Source organism: Emydura macquarii, unplaced genomic scaffold (assembly GCF_026122565.2).
Source record: "Emydura macquarii macquarii isolate MOO-44397 ecotype Brisbane River unplaced genomic scaffold, CSIRO-AGI_Emac_v2 contig_3506, whole genome shotgun sequence".
Taxonomy (NCBI): domain Eukaryota; kingdom Metazoa; phylum Chordata; order Testudines; family Chelidae; genus Emydura; species Emydura macquarii.
Window position 1 is genome coordinate 1,303,969 of NW_027133643.1, and position 15,583 is coordinate 1,319,551.

The 15,583-nt window shown below is 50.4% G+C and overlaps 1 protein-coding gene across 1 annotated transcript in view; it reads left to right on the plus strand.

Moving 5' to 3' along the window:
- SLC5A9 (solute carrier family 5 member 9) overlaps positions 1 to 15,583 on the plus strand; it is a 38,344-nt gene that overhangs the window by 13,897 nt on the left and 8,864 nt on the right. Inside the window, exons 6-12 of the mRNA XM_067535664.1 lie at positions 1,185 to 1,265; positions 2,067 to 2,272; positions 3,313 to 3,448; positions 4,857 to 4,964; positions 5,568 to 5,718; positions 7,284 to 7,452; positions 8,946 to 9,161. Coding sequence (XP_067391765.1) covers positions 1,185 to 1,265; positions 2,067 to 2,272; positions 3,313 to 3,448; positions 4,857 to 4,964; positions 5,568 to 5,718; positions 7,284 to 7,452; positions 8,946 to 9,161 — 1,067 coding nt within the window. The remainder of the gene's footprint in view (positions 1 to 1,184; positions 1,266 to 2,066; positions 2,273 to 3,312; positions 3,449 to 4,856; positions 4,965 to 5,567; positions 5,719 to 7,283; positions 7,453 to 8,945; positions 9,162 to 15,583) is intronic.

Consider the following 15,583-nt stretch of genomic DNA (forward strand, 5'->3'; position numbering starts at 1 on the left):
CAAGAGGTCAGACTAGATGATCATAATGGTCCCTTGTGACCTTATCGTCTGTGAGGATGGTCTAGTGGGTAGGACACCAGATGGTGACTCTAGAGACCTTGGCTCACTTCCTCTCTCAACCACCATCTCCTGGTGGGACAGTGGGCAAGTGAATTAATCTGTGCATGCGTTTTCACCTCTGAAAATGGGGGACGACATTCCCGTGTTTCACGGAGGTGTCATGGGGCCCAGATCCATTGATGAGTATGAGGTGCTCAGACGGTGCAATAACTGGGGCCAGATAAATACATAGGATTCTCCTGGTTGCCCCTTTCTGAAATATATATCAGAGCTGAGACCTAGGAAGGCGTCTTCAAAGTGGGGAGACCTCCTCCACAGGTAACACAGCAGAGTTGGCCATTTATATAAATATGGTGACCTGCTTGCTCTGTAGTTGTAGCCGTGTTGGTCCCAGGCTCTGAGACAGACGTGGGAAGTGAGGTAACATCTGTTGCTGATCAAGTTCTGTTGGTAAAAGGGGCAGCTTTCCAGCTCAACGGAGTTCTTCTTCCTGTCTGGAGAAAGTAACCAGCGTGTCTGAGGGACAGAGAGTTAAGCATAAGGGTTTCAGACACGGTGTAAGATATTTTGAGTGGCCCGTTCCATAATGCAATCTACTTCTCGGGTTGGGTGTCCTTGTTTAGAGAAGGCAGTTTTAAGCCAGTTTAGGTGTGTATCCTGCATTTTATCTTCAGAGCAAATTCTGTGGTGGCCAAGTGCAGAGAACAAATGTATTGGTGTGTCTGGGGTGGCTGCTAGATCTGCAGCGGTAACCATGGTGATCTGTGGGTTTTTGGTATATCATCCTTTGTAGGACTCCAGTTTTGACTAAACAGGGACTTCACAGAGACACGAGTTTTATGGCTCTGAACAATAATTTGTAATGCACCCTACTGCCTGCTAACCCTGAGCTGCCCACTTCATTTTAAGCCATCTTCTATCTCATGTGTGAAACCCTTATGCTTCACACTCTGTCCCACCTGGTATTTAGCTTGGACACTCTGGTTCCCTTCCCCAGACCTGAAGAAGAGCTCTGTGAAGCTCACAAGCCTGTCCCTTCCACCAACAGACGTTGGGCCAATACAATCTACTACCTCACCCATCGTGGCGCTCTCACACTCTGCTGTTTGCCGTCCTTCCTGCAGGTGGTTTAACAGCCGTGATGTACACAGATGTGCTGCAGACCGTGATCATGATCCTCGGGGCTTCGGTTCTTTCCTTTATCGGTAAGAGGAACAAGGGCCTGCCTTACCTACAGTCTGAGGTTCGTGATCTTGAGCTAGGCCCTATGGGGCATTTTTTCCCTCTTTCGGCAGCAGCCCATAGTTTAATAGGCGGCACCTGCCCACATAAGCCAAGCCAGTTCCGCCTCATCCGTGTTTTGTGCCAAAATGCTTATGTTGGTTGTGGAAGGTGTTGATCGCCTTTTTGCACCCTTCGGGAGTTGATGGGGCACCTTGCTGGATCAGACCCGCCGAGTCAAACTCGGCTCTGATTTGTGCCCGTAACTCCTCTGACTGTCAGCGTTCTCTGCCGCTTTCCTTCAGTGGCGTTCCTCTGGATTTAAGAGGGAATAACTGAGAAACAAAACGGACCCTCAGCACTTTGCTCCAAGCCTTCCTACAAGCAGCAACCCAAATGCTGTCTCCTGTGGTTTAATGTTTTCCTGCCTAGGCTCTTCCAGAGGGTTTTTATCAGAGCCTCTGGGTTGTAAGGCATTTTGTTGCCAGTCTGGGCCATGATGCCACTGCTAAGGGAATTCTATGGTGCTGGTGCTGTCTCCCGCAGAATGCACTGCTGGGTGTAGACTCCCACAGATCCCATTAACATCCCAGTGTTTCTGGGTGGAATCCTGCTACCCCCCGCCCCGCTTCCACCCGACACACACAACTGGGCCACCGAAATCTAGGTGCGAGGACAGCAAGGAAGAGAGGAGGAAAGAAAAAGCAAGACAGAGAGAGAACAAGATGGATGAATAACCTTGTACCAGGGCATCGGACCTTACCCACGGGCTGCTTCCTTTTCAGGGTTTGAAAAAGTCGGCTGGTTTGAAGGACTTAAAGAGAAATACAGCAGCGCGATACCCAGTGTCATCGTTCCAAACACCACCTGTCACCTCCCACGAGCTGACGCCTTCCACATGTTAAGGAACCCCATCACTGGGGACATTCCTTGGCCTGGGCTTATCTTTGGACTCTCTGTGCTGGCTACTTGGTGTTGGTGCACTGATCAGGTAAAGTACGTCTCTTTTCTCTTTCTCTCTCCCTCTCCCTGTCCACTGTAACTTCATTCCACTGACTTCATTTCCAGGCTGCTGCGCAGTGTGCAGAGTCAATAAAATGACAAATGCGTCTGTCTGTCTGTCTTGGGCGGAGCCACTGCCTCTGCTGGTTGAAACAGACCAAACCTGATCATTCTTTCCACTACCAACCAGTGCACCTCGGGTTTCAGTTCAATGCTTCTGAGTGTTGGAGGGTGGGGGGTTGGTTTGACAGTGGGGAGCAGCAGGTTATGAAGTTTTCCCATATGCACAGAGTTGACAGGTGAGCAAGTGTGGTTTCTTTACAGAGGTAGGTAGTAAAAGCCTTGTTCTGCAAGTCAGGATGTCTGTGTTCTGTTCCCGACTCGGCCGGTGATGTGGTGCGTGACTGTGTAAGTCACTTAAATCTCCGTGTCCTCATCTCTTACCCACTTTTTTGAAATTCCTGCACACAAAGTGCTGTGGACGCACGAGGTGTTGCGCAGTTACAGATCACTACCAACTTGTAGTGCTTCATCTGTTCATGAACTAGGAGCCTCGTGGGAAATTTACTGAGCAAATACAAAAACCTATTGTGGGCTCAGAGCAAAGAGAAACGGGCCCATTCTTTAGAAAGCCTGGTTCTCAGTGTTCAAAGGTGGGAAATTCAGATCTGCTCAGCACAATCCCGGTGTGGGATTTTTAACAAAGTGCCATGTTCTTTTTCACTCCCTACTCTAAGCTCTTGCCTCATTTTGCTGAGTGCATTCGTGAGCAGCTGCTGGGTTTCGCCCTAGAGGTGGCTGCTTTTCAGTGGAGGGTGAAGTGATTCCTGTGAAGGGCAAGGGAAAATTTCCTCACTGTACTCAGAGCCCTCCCTGGTGCCATACAGCAGAGAGCTGCACTGTGGGTCAGAGAGGAGAATTTTACCATTGGCTTGCAAAGTGCTTTGGGATCCTTCGGGATGAAAGGGTCCTGTTTTCGATGATGATTCTGTTTTCTTTTAACTCTTGCCATTTTCATGCTGACTGCAGGTTATAGTGCAAAGGTCTCTCTCTGCCAAGAACCTCTCCCATGCCAAGGGGGGATCGGTGCTGGCGGGTTATTTGAAAATGCTCTCTATGTTTTGCATTGTCATGCCCGGTATGATCAGCAGAGCTCTTTACCCAGGTAAGCTGTTGTTCCAGAGGGTTGGAATGTTCTTGGGTTGTGAATACAATTTCCTTGCGTCAGAGCCTCCTGAGGGTGCAGACCCACTAGAGTTTAGCAGGCTTGCCCTAGGGTTTATTTACATGCCTTGCTCATACACGTTAGCCACTCAGACAGCACTTCCAAGCCCTTCCCTTCACTGCCAGGTTTGCGCTGCTGCTTTTAGGACATTTGTGGCAGAAGCCATTGGGACAGTTCCAGGGGGCAGGTGTCATAGTACCATCTTGTGGACATTGCACGTATTTAATAGGAGGCAGAAGGGAATAGACTAGAGAGTGAAATAGAGACATAGGATATATTTAGACTGCACCCTAAGCCAGAGCTTTGACTCAGGTTTGAGCCCAAGTCCCCCTTCCGTCCACACACACATAAGTCAGCAAGTGCTCAGGAACCGGGGTCCTAGAAATCTCCTGGGGCGGGGTCAGAGCCCAAATCTTGCTGTGACTTGGGTCCCAGCCGTGTCATTTTGCAGTGTGGAGGCAGCTCAAGCCTCAGATCCAGGTCAGAAGGTCTGCCTTGTGCAGTATGCACTCATTAGCACGCCCAGCCATTGTAAGTCCAGGTTTACAATGTGGTGTGGGTACTCAAGCATGGCCTTGGAAACACAGAGTCCACAATCCCAGATCACACAGAGCTGGGGTCACAATGCAGTGTAGACCCACCCATACAGGCTTTAGGGGCTCTCTTGAGTAAGACATGGAGTCTGGTTTCTTCCATTATGATGTTGATGCAATAATAAAAGTATTTCACCTTAGTCTCCCCTTGCTTCGTCATGGGTTCTACAGGGCAGGCAACTGCCAGGCTGAGATCTTTCTTGTGGAAAGGAGCAAGATCTCCCCTCATCCCCTCCAGCCAAGCTGCGTGAGAGCCAGCTGAATCCGCAGATTCTCACTGCTGCTTCGGGTGTGATCGCTGAGAATGCAGCAGGTGCAGGGGGAGCCAAGCAACGCTGCAGTGCTAGTCTCCTCTGGCCCCCTCCAGAGGTGGCTGGGCCACAGCTAGAGATTGATTAACCTACTGCAGCCATGGTTAACAAGCAGAGCTGGATCTTGTGGCATAGGCAGTGAAGACCCATGCATTTAGCACCAAAAGTCCAGCGTTCAATCCCAACTGCCCCAACCCAACTAGGGGGAAAGAGCCCCCCTCTGTTTTTAACCAAGTTTGCACCTGTCCACCTTTATTCAGGGACCCTCACTGTCCTTTGACTCCCATTGCTGTAGGTTGGAAAACTCTGTTCTTCTGTTTTACTTACTTACATTAAATACATACGGTATCGAGAATCAATTCCTTTAAGACAGTTTCCAATAGTTGTCATAGTTATGCCACAAACTGGCTTGTTAGGTTTTCTAACCTTTCCTCTCTGCTGCAGATGAAGTGGGATGTGTGGACCCGAAAATCTGTAAAGAGGTCTGCGGAGCTGAGGTGGGCTGTTCTAACATTGCCTATCCTAAGCTGGTGATGGGACTCATGCCTGTAGGTGAGAGAGCTGTATTCCTAGAGCAATGGGCTTGTGTAGCGCTGAACGTCTGTGTACCGGGAATGGAGCTGCCTTTTGAGCTACCCATATGAGGAAGTAATCTCCTGCAACTGGGTTGGTAAACAAATTAAAAGATAGCAAAGTTTTCTTTTCCATTATGTGGCCAGCTAGCACGCGCGTGTGTGTGTGTGTTTGACAGACAGATGGATAAATCCAAGTAGCTGCACCGAATGGAAAAGAATAAAGTGTTTGCTGTGGAAAAATATCAAAAGAAACAAAAAAACCCAACCCATCTTTTTCAAAAAACGTTGTGGAAATTTTCCGATTTTTCAACAGAATGTTTAGTTTTCACATTTTTAATTGAAACAGTAAAATCCTAAAGAGAAAAAAAAAAGATTCCTTTTTTCCAAATAAAAATTTTCCCAGGACATTTTTTTGTCAAAAAACCCCCCCAAACTTGACCTTAAATGTCTCACTTTAAAAAGTCAAGATGGGCCTGGACCCAACGAGCTCTCTGGACTCTGTTTATGTTTGCATGCAGCACCGGATGCAGGAACTATAAGACCAAAGTTCTGAACCAAATTTTCCTTGTTGGTTGCCCAGGTCTCCGAGGTCTGATGATAGCTGTGATGATGGCAGCCCTGATGAGTTCCCTCACCTCGATCTTCAACAGCAGCAGCACGCTCTTCGCCATCGATATCTGGCAGCGGATTCGCAAGAAAGCCACGGAGCAGGAGCTCATGATTGTTGGCAGGTCCTCTCATTTCCTTCTGGCTTTGCTAAGCTTCTTAGGCTGAGAACATGTTTGTTGTTGTTCTGACAGCAGTTCTGAAACTCTCCAAAATGTCCTAATCTGGATTCTCGGATTCATAGATTCCAAGGCCAGAAGGGACCATTGTGATCATCTGGCCAGACCTCCTGTATCACTTCCCAGAATCGATTCTTGTTTGAACTAGAGCATATGTTTTAGAGGGAAAAACCAAAACAAAGCAGTGTACCCAGGTGACAATTAGCATACCTAGTGCATGGTAATGAAAAAAGTAAAATCTGAGACAGCGTTCTGTTTCCCAACTTTACCTGGTGTAGATTCAGTTACACACACAGGTTCAACCTGCCCCTGACCTGGAGAGATTATTTCCTCGGTGTTTTCTAAATTTGTCCTAGATTCCTTTATCAAAATCCTTCGTGAAACCATGGCACCCTCTATTGGCAGACTCCTGTACTGCATTACACGAAGGCAGTAAAACAGTTCCCTTCCCACTAAGGCTATGTCTACACTAGAGACCTGACAGCGGTACAGCTGTACCACTGCAGCTGCTCTACTGTAAGGTCTCCCATGCAGCCACTCTATGCCAATGGGAGAGATCTAGCCCATTGGCAGAATTAAACCACCCAGCGTCTCCCACTGACATAGCTCGTCCACACCGGCGCTTCTGTCGGTAAAACGTACGTCAGTCAGGGTTTGGGTTTTTTTTCACACCACTGACTGACAAAAGTTTTACTGACAAAAGTGCTAGTGTAGACACAGCCTAACACCATTAATAACATTCTGCACTTCTGCAGAGCCTTTTATCTGAGGTCACGCATATAAAGTAAGCTTCAAAACATCCCTGGGAGTTAGGTGAAGGGTAGAGAGGGGTAAAAGTGTCAGCTGTTTGATAGTACACAGCAACATGGCACCCCAGTCAATGCAGAAACAAAGGAGGCTATTGTATGCAGTTGAAACGTCTGTGGGGAATTTTATTAAGTAGGAGGTAGTGACTTAGCTGGAATCTGGTGAAGGCACCAGGCTTAACACCTCTACTCTTCTGAAAGGTGACTGGGGGATTTTAATGACCATGAGTTGTCAGGTCATCTGCCTCTGTCTCATCCAAGAGACAGTGGCTCCAGGAGCAGAGTTCCCACTAAATACATGTCAGGCTACTGGGTCAGCAATGATTCAGCTAGCCCTGAGAGTACCACGTACAGAACCACCAGCACCACTTCTCGCCACTCTCCAGGTTCTCCTGGGAGCTCTCCTATTCAGGTCCCAACAAGGCCCCACCCAGTTTAATTTATGCCCTCTGACCAGAGCTCAGCACAGGGTCGTTTGCCTGCCATCCTCCTTAGGTGAGTGAAATTTACTTCTCACCTGCAGTTAGAAGGAGAACGCTTTCCTAGATTTCACTTGAGATGAGCACTTCAATCAGGATGCCTAATGGTTTTTCCTAGGATTCATTGAAAACGTGAGGGAGTTTCTTTTGATTGGGAATTACACTTCCAGGTCGATTCTGAAGCATGCAGAGCTAATACTCCTTGTTCTAATCTCCGGTCTTCCAGGGTGTTTGTTCTCATCCTCATTGTCATCAGTATTCTCTGGATTCCCATCATTCAAACATCCAACAGTGGTCAGCTCTTCGACTACATTCAGGCAATAACCAGTTATCTGGCCCCACCAATTACCGCCCTCTTCATCCTGGCAATCTTCTGCAAGAGGATCAATGAGACCGTAAGTGAGGAATCAATGACTGGACCAGCAGGGATAAAAGCACTGAATCTCACAGGACAGGGTGGTTGGGGGATTGGGACTGGTCTATAGAACCTAGGTCACCCATTCAAACCCAGCCCCGCAAAGTTGAGACCATCACAAAGCGGCTTAGTGGTATGCGTGAGTGGATCTTAGCCCACCCTCACAGAAGCCACCACAACTGGGGCTAATTGGCAGCCATACTAGAGGTGCCATGGAAACTGACCAGGCTTCATACTCCTAGAGGTGGTCCTGCTCAGTCTAGGTGGCAGCCAGTGAGGGACCACTTTGCGCTCCCACTGCACAGAGAGGGTCTTAGGCCCAGATCTTCATTCAGGTGCCTGACTCCCGTAACTGTGAGGATCTGGCCTCAGTCTCTAGGAGACGCATCCTCAGCTGGTGTAACTTGTTCTAGCTCCACTGACGTCAAGGAAGAAGCCATGACATGTTACCCCGGGTGAGGACCTGGCACTAGGCCTGTCCAACCAGCACCTTGCACTCGTTCAAAATTCCTTTTTAAAACACTCACTGTTAATATTGGCCTTTCCTCCTGACCGTTATGAAGAAGCAGAGACCCAGACGTCTAGCATTCCCCTGTGCACTTTGATGCCTCTCTGGGCCCTCTTCCTTCCACTGTCAGTAAGAGGGGGAGCATCACTGGGGCTGTCTAATCCCATTGTTTTGACATGTCCATTGAGGCCTGGTTCTGCTGCCGACCCAGGCTCAACTTCTGAGGCAGGAGAAAACCCCACAAGGGATTTCTGACCCTATTTCAGAACCTGGTTCAGGGTCCCAATTATTTCTGGAACATCAGACCTTTTCGCTAGACCCGTTGAAAACAAAGTGCAGTGACAATGAATCCCCGCCCCCTTTTGCTGTAGCAGCCCCGCACGAAGCTCAAATCTAGGGTTGCCAACCCTCCAGGATTGTCCTGGAGTCTAGAGGAATCAAAGATTAATTTTTCATTACAGATTATATTGTGTAATGGAATCTCCAGGAATCCGTCCAACCAAAATTGGCAACCATCTTTCTAACCTTTCTTGTGGTTCTGTCTCTCACAGACTCTCCTGATCTCTCCCTTTATGGTGTGGCCAGAAACAAATGTCTCCCCATGGGAAGGACTGCAGAGTCTTTCAAGGACTTTTACCCCAATTTACCGCTAGGTCCCAATCCTGCAATGAGATGAACCTTGTGCCCACACAGAGCTGCACTGACACCGGTGGAAGGACCGTGGCTCAGTCTGGTCTGAGGTGTCCAGCTTGCAGTTAGAAGGGGGGAAATGTGTGGAGTACAAGTTCTGAGGTGTCTAACATGGATGTATTCCCCTCCCATACTGTCCTGCTCTGTTGACTCCATCCAGGAGAGACAGCCATTCCCAGAAAGGGACCGTAAAAAAAAAAACAAAAAAACCCCACAAAGATGCTTTCAGTGAACTCTCACTTCCTCATGCTTCTCTTCCTATGTTGTCTTCCCAGGGCGCTTTCTGGGGCCTCATGTTCGGGCTGGTAGTAGGCGCCATTCGGATGATCATGGAGTTTTCCTATAGGACGCCATCCTGTGGAGAGGAGGACCCAAGACCATCTGTGCTAAAGGATGTGCACTATCTGTACTTTGCCCTCATTCTCTGCGTGCTGACAGGCATCATCATTACCTTAATTAGTCTCTGCACCCCACCAATCCCAGAGGAAAAGGTAAGCAGCTTTCTGGTTCAAACCTTTTAAACCCTGCCCTATTGTAGCGTGTAAGAGGATTCTATGAGCTTTATCGCCTGTCTCTCCTATTGCTGGGATCTCAGGGCCTATATCACACATCTGCAAAGAAGCGCCTTTCCCAAGCTCTTCCATTTTTCAGGGCTTATAGTGTTAATGCTGCTTGAGGTTCAATGAACTGGAGTGTGAGTTCCCATCCTGTGCATACAGCTATGCAGACATCACAGCACATCATATCTGGGAGAGAAGGAAAAGGGGTGTGTGGGGGGCGGAATCATATTACAGTGTGTTGCTGAGAAGGAATTAAATGGATCTAATTGTTAGCTTCCACCCTATTTCAGCAAAGCCCCCATCAATCTTGCAAGCAAACAAGATTAATATCTTTGCAACACTGGCATTTAGAAGAATAGCATTCCGTTCCAATGTGATCTCAATTAAGTTTAACAACGCAGCATCATGGTACAGAATAAAGCAACTTTCTTTTATGTACTGTATTAAAATAGAACAGTTCATAAAGGTTCAGCTTTTATTGAGTGTCAGCTTAAAGAGATACTGTGAAGTAGTTTTGGGTCTAAGGAGGTTTGGTTTACTGAGCAGTTGCATAAAAATTGGGGGCAGGAAAAGGAAAAAACATCAGGCACAGCCATGTTCCATGAGTGTCATTTTTTAAAAGAATTTCTGAATGGGGTATAGGATATATAGATTCTCTGGGCCAGATGTAGCCCTGGTATATCTCCATTGTCTTCAGTGGACTTATGTGGGGGTGAATTTGATCTCATGTGGAGGGGAGAAGAATAAAATGATCTTCATAGATTCTAAGGCCAGAAGGGACCACTGTGATCATCTAATCCAGGGGTGGGCAAAATACGGCCCAAGGGCCGGATCTGGCCCATCTAACATTTCTGTCCGGCCCACCATGCATGGGCGAAAGCAGGCCCACCCAATCCATTGCTTCTGTTGCCAACACTCTGCTTAAACTACCCTGGAGCATCAGGCAGATTTTGGCCAGTCACTACCCAAACTTCTGGCTTCTGGTCACATGGCCAGAAGTTGGAAGTGGCCGAGGCCCGCGACAACTTATCAAAATTTGTGGCATGGTCCCTCTGTGAAAATTATTGCCCACCCCTGATCTAGTCTGACCTCCTGTATAGCACCGATCACCTTGATCGATCAGTCCTTCAGTCCTTGTATAGACTGTGCCAATCACAACACGTCTTCCATTCTTCTCTTATCCTGGCCTTCCTTCTCCATGTGGGGCCATGCCTTTTCATGACAAAATCTTCCCGTCTCTTTGGAGGTCAGCCAAGTGGTCATTTCAATTCCCCTGACTACCACTCGATGACAGCTGCAGTCGATTGTCAGTGAGCTTAGCTATATGCCCGGCCCATCACATTTTATTGTACCTGCTTTCAACAGCGACATCCTGCACTCCACGCTGCAGTCTGATCACTTCATTGGGGATTTGGTCGTGGATTAAAATCCCCAGAATTTTTCTCTCCATCGCTGTCTTCATGATGGATAGTTGCTGAGTCTCTATCTTTGTCAGTGCCCATGTTTCGCCACCGTACAACATTACCAGCAGCACTGTTGAGTTGAAGAGGTTGGCGCATGTTGCCTTATTGATTTTTCCTTGGAGGACATCCTTGGTAGAATTAAATGCACACCAACCAGCTTTCTTCTTCTTCGAGTGCTTGCTCATGTCCATTCCACTATAGGTGTGTGGACGCCTCCGTGCCTGGTTACCTGGAACTTTTTTCCCCTTAGCAGATCCTGTAGGGCCGGCCCCGGCACCCCCTGGAGCCCCGCACACACGTCATGGTATATCAGGCGCTGCCGGCCTAGGCGCCCCCTCCCCTCTGCCCCCAGTTCCTTCTTTCCGCCCGTGACGGTTGCTGGAACTAGCCTTGCTCTCTGCAAGTACTATTCCCCTTGTTTGGACTTGTTTGATATTCTAAGTTAGTTTTAGTTAGTTAAAGTGTTGTTAACAGTAGTTAGAGATAAGGCAAGTCCCTGCGGGGACTTCAAGCGGCCGGGCCATGCCCCAGTCGCCAGGATTCAAGCCGTGTGCCTCCTGCATGAAGGCTTTCCTGCTCAGCAATCCCCACAATTGGTGCCTTAAGTGCTTGGGGGAAGCGCACAGGAAAGAGAAGTGCAGGATCTGCAGGGCTTTCAAACCGAGGACTCAGAAGGACTGAGAGATCCGGTTAAAAGCCCTGCTCATGGAGGCAGCGCTCCGCCCGGTGTCTGAGCCGGCCCGCTCCACCTCGGCATGAGCGTGACCTCGGTACAGAGTCCACCGCCGGCACTGGCCTCGACTCGGCACCGCGCAACATCGCCGGCACCGAAGAGGAAGAAGCAACTTGCGGAGCGCGAACACTCCCCTGCGCCGACGGTACGGGCAGGGTCGCATGCGGAAAAGCACCGGACCAGGCCCGTCGAGACTTCTACAGTGCCTGCATCTTGGGTCAGGGAGCCTCTCCCGACTCCTGGGAGTGGGAGAGTGCCCCTGCGACACCATCGACACCGGAGGCTTTTCAGGCAGCAAGAGCCTTGTGGCCTTGCCTACGCCACCTCCACCCCCCCTTCACCGAGGGAGAAGGGGCCGGTGCCATGGGGGAAATCCGCATTGGGTCCCCCTGAATGGCGGAGGAGATCCCTGGTACAGGGAGGAAGATCTCCTGCTGGACAGTGTCCAAGGGTAGAGCAGAGACGCTCCTCCAGTAGTCGCTCCAGGTCAGCGTGGTTGAGCTGACCTGCCCTGGCACCGGACATGGAGTCTCCCTTTCGGTGCCGACGTCGCTCCTCAGCACTGGAGACAGCGCACGCCAGGAAGCAGCACCCAATCGAGGTCTGCCAGGTGGCACTCGGACAGCTCCCGTTCCAGATCCCCGGCACCAAAGAGTTCGCCTGTACCTAGACGACGAAGAACCTGGTCGCCGTCGGAGGACCCGGCACTGATGAGTTCACCCGCACCGAGGCGGCGCGGAACCTGGTCGACGGAGTCCGGCTTGGCACCGAGGAGTTTGGGGCAGCGCCAACCTTGCTCACTGAAGGTGTCTGCAGATCTGCAAAGCAAGCGGCAGTGGAAATCATCGGTACCAAGAGGACACTCCGGTATCTCTAGCTCGTCAGAGCGCACCCCCGCTCATCGGCACCACTCACGGCGACGGAGGCAGTCCTCATCGTCCTCCAGGTCGGAGGTGTTGAGAGGACGGTCCCCAGCATGGAAGGATGCCCGGGACCGAGGGTGAACATGGCACTACCGGTCCAGGGCCTCGGACCATGACGATGACTCGGGGTCGCCCAGGGGGGACAGTCGTCGGGCAGGCCAACACCCCCACAAAGCGTCACAGCCTGTGGCGCTGTCAGCCCCAGTTTGGCCCCAGGGACAATGGCTGCAACAATGGCCTCACTGGGCCCCATGGGGTATCCAGGTGGGGCCGGGGCCCCAAGCCATTATGTCGTCGGGGGTGCAGTCCGTGCCTCTGGTACAGGAGAAGGCCCATAGGCACCAATCCTTGGCCAAGGCGTCGGACCCCCTGGAGGGAACCGCAGCGGATACAACCCTTCGCCAGGAGGGGGCGCACCTGCAGGCTGCACGGCTGCAGTCCTCTCCCTCCTCACCTGACGAGGCAGTCTCCCGGGACCACTTGGCACCACTGGAGGATTGGAGGGTCAGATTCTCAGCTGGTCTACATTGGCACTGCTTCACTGAATTGAAGTACTAAGAACAGCTCTTCAAGGAAGCTCCATCGATTTACACCGGTCGCGGATGGCGCCCAGACATCTGTAGCGACTCAATGCTTTGCAGATAGCAAATGCATCGAAGGAAAAAAGCAATTTGTATCCTATGTTAGCGTGGTACGGTTAATGTGCCGAGTTTTAAACGAATTACAGTCCAAGAAGTGCCAGCCGTAGCATTTTTCCCTGCTGTTTTGGACAGTCTCCCATCCCTGCGGCGATGGCTGCTGTGCTGGGAAACAAATATGCGAGGAATTTGTTTGGTAGACTTCAGAGTTCATATGTCTTCATTGTAGGTCGTCCATATTGTGTCACGCTGTCCTTGAAAACCCTGCAAAAGCGCTTACAATTCAATTTGAGACTGTGAAGCTGAACCACAACTGTCAGGTGCCAGATGGCATTTTTGGAACAGAAGGATTTATTTTAGTTTACAAAAGGGAAACTTTTTGCTGAGTTCCCTCCACGTCCCTTGGGCCAGGAGAACGTGAGGGTGGTGGGGCGGGGAGGGGAGGGGAAGGAAGTGGTACACTAGTGGGGCGACGTTCTCTAAATGAACAGAGCCACACGGGCTGATCACCTGCTACCCTCCCAGGGCCTGTGCTTGTCTTCCAGACTAGTACACTAGGAACTTCACCAGTTGTGCGCCAGAGAGTGAGCTTGATGCCTTAGGCGGCTTGTTTTCCAAGGTGCTGAGTTCCCACCACGCCAGGTGGAGTCAATGGGAGCTGGAAATGCTCCTCTCCTCTGAAAATCAGCCCTTCAACGTGTGCAAAGGAGACGTGTGCCCAAACCACAGTCTGGGCTCCGAACGCCCCCAGGTTGGAGCTGTTCAACGTAGACCAGCTTTCATTCCCCCCCCTCCCCTCCAGCCCATTGTTCGATCACTCACTGGGGACACCTGGGTTCAAGCCCCTGCTCTACTTTTGCAGTGGAAGGATTTGACTTCCTGTGTGAGTGGGCTAACCACTGGGCCTTTGGGTTCAAGGCAGGCACCACCACCACCTCCTTATGAGGCAGGACTGACCTGGCTTACGCCCCTACCTCCAGGAGAGGGTTCACCATTGTGAATCCTAAGTGGAGGCAGGCACTTTCTAATGCCCGCTGAGGGGCGGAGCCTCAGCCATGCTCCTCCCCTCCGCATGTCGTGTTGGCTAGCTTAGGCAGCTGCCCGCTTCACATGCTGGCTTTTGAGGGTCCCATTCTTAGGCACTTAACTCTCCTCCTGCCTTGTGTAGGGAGCCTGGGCACCTAACGTAGGGCTGCGGATTCCACTAGGTTGCAGAGCGCCTCGGTCCCCTGTGTGGATCTGATCCCCGTGACCACTGCACCTGCCACTATCATAAAACGACGTGCTCTGTGTAGCGCTACTTATTCATGAGCTGCTTCCACTCAGAAATACCACCTGCCTGCAGTATCCGAGTCCCTTCTGCCTGCATTCCCGCTCATCCGCTATGCCCCAGCTACCGACCGTGTGAACTACTGCGTCCAATCCTGGCTTAGGGGCCCAGTGACTTGTGCTGCTAACTTCCCCATCAGCATTTTTTGTTTTTGCTTACTCCTAAGTAGCTGCCCTGTTAGACATGATCTGCCGTTAGTAAATCCATGCCGACTGAGCTTAATGAGATCACAGCTCACCAGACATGCCGCTGCGGTGTCCTTGGATTGTCAGTGTTGAAGGCAAGCTGCTGCAGTGGTCATTTCTATGACATTTCTACGGGAACAGGCTTGTTTTGAAAATCAGCTCTGAGCTCTTAGGAAAATTCCGCCCTTAATACATTAATTCCCCAGGTGCTGAGACACCTGACAGACAAGCAGCCATTTGTGTTTGGGATGGGGGGGGTGAGGCCCGCGTGTCGTTTCTTGAAGTCTTTGCCACATCCTGGTGCCATTTCCTAAGTGATTTAAAAAAAAAAAAAATCCTCAAGCACGATGAGGCTCATCAAATCAAGTAATTTAGCAAAATGTGACAAGAAAGATTAGCCCTGCCTGATGCTCATCTTAGTTGAAAATGCTTTAAATAAAGCTATTAATCTTCTAGCACTTGTGCAACAGTTTGTGTCGGCTGGAACTTGCCATCTCGCTTTTGTAGCTAAAAAGAAAATCAACACTTAAACTTGTGTTACTTTGTGAGTGACCCAGCGGTGAACTTAACTTCCCTGGCGGCGGCGGAGGAGCCAGCTGCTGCTGGGGGAAATGAGGGACCGTGTCTGACGTAGTCGCCATTGTAACTTCAGTTCAGCCCTGCCTTGGTGTGGATTCTCTGAAGAGAAGTCAGAAACTCGTAGATGTTGGAACAGAGGGCGACCTTGTTGAACTTGGTTGCCGAAGATAGACGCAGGGAGCCCCACACCACTGGCAGGGCTTCACCTAGGTGCATGAAAAACAACGGGCGTTAGCTGCCTAAATATCTTTGAGGCTAGACCTGCTGCCTTCTAGCATCTGTGTCTATGGTGGCGGCTGAGCCCTAGGTTGTTCCAGGTGGCAGGGGAGAGGGAATCGTCCCTGGCATCATGACCCGTTGCCCGTGCAGCCATGCCACTCTGCGGGGTGGAGTTGGCCAATGTCAAGCTGCTCCGTGGGGCTTCTGTTCCCCTCCTGCACACCCGTGGGAATTCAGCAGCTCAGCATTAACTTAGCCACTTCCCGCTGCTTCATGTGCGGTC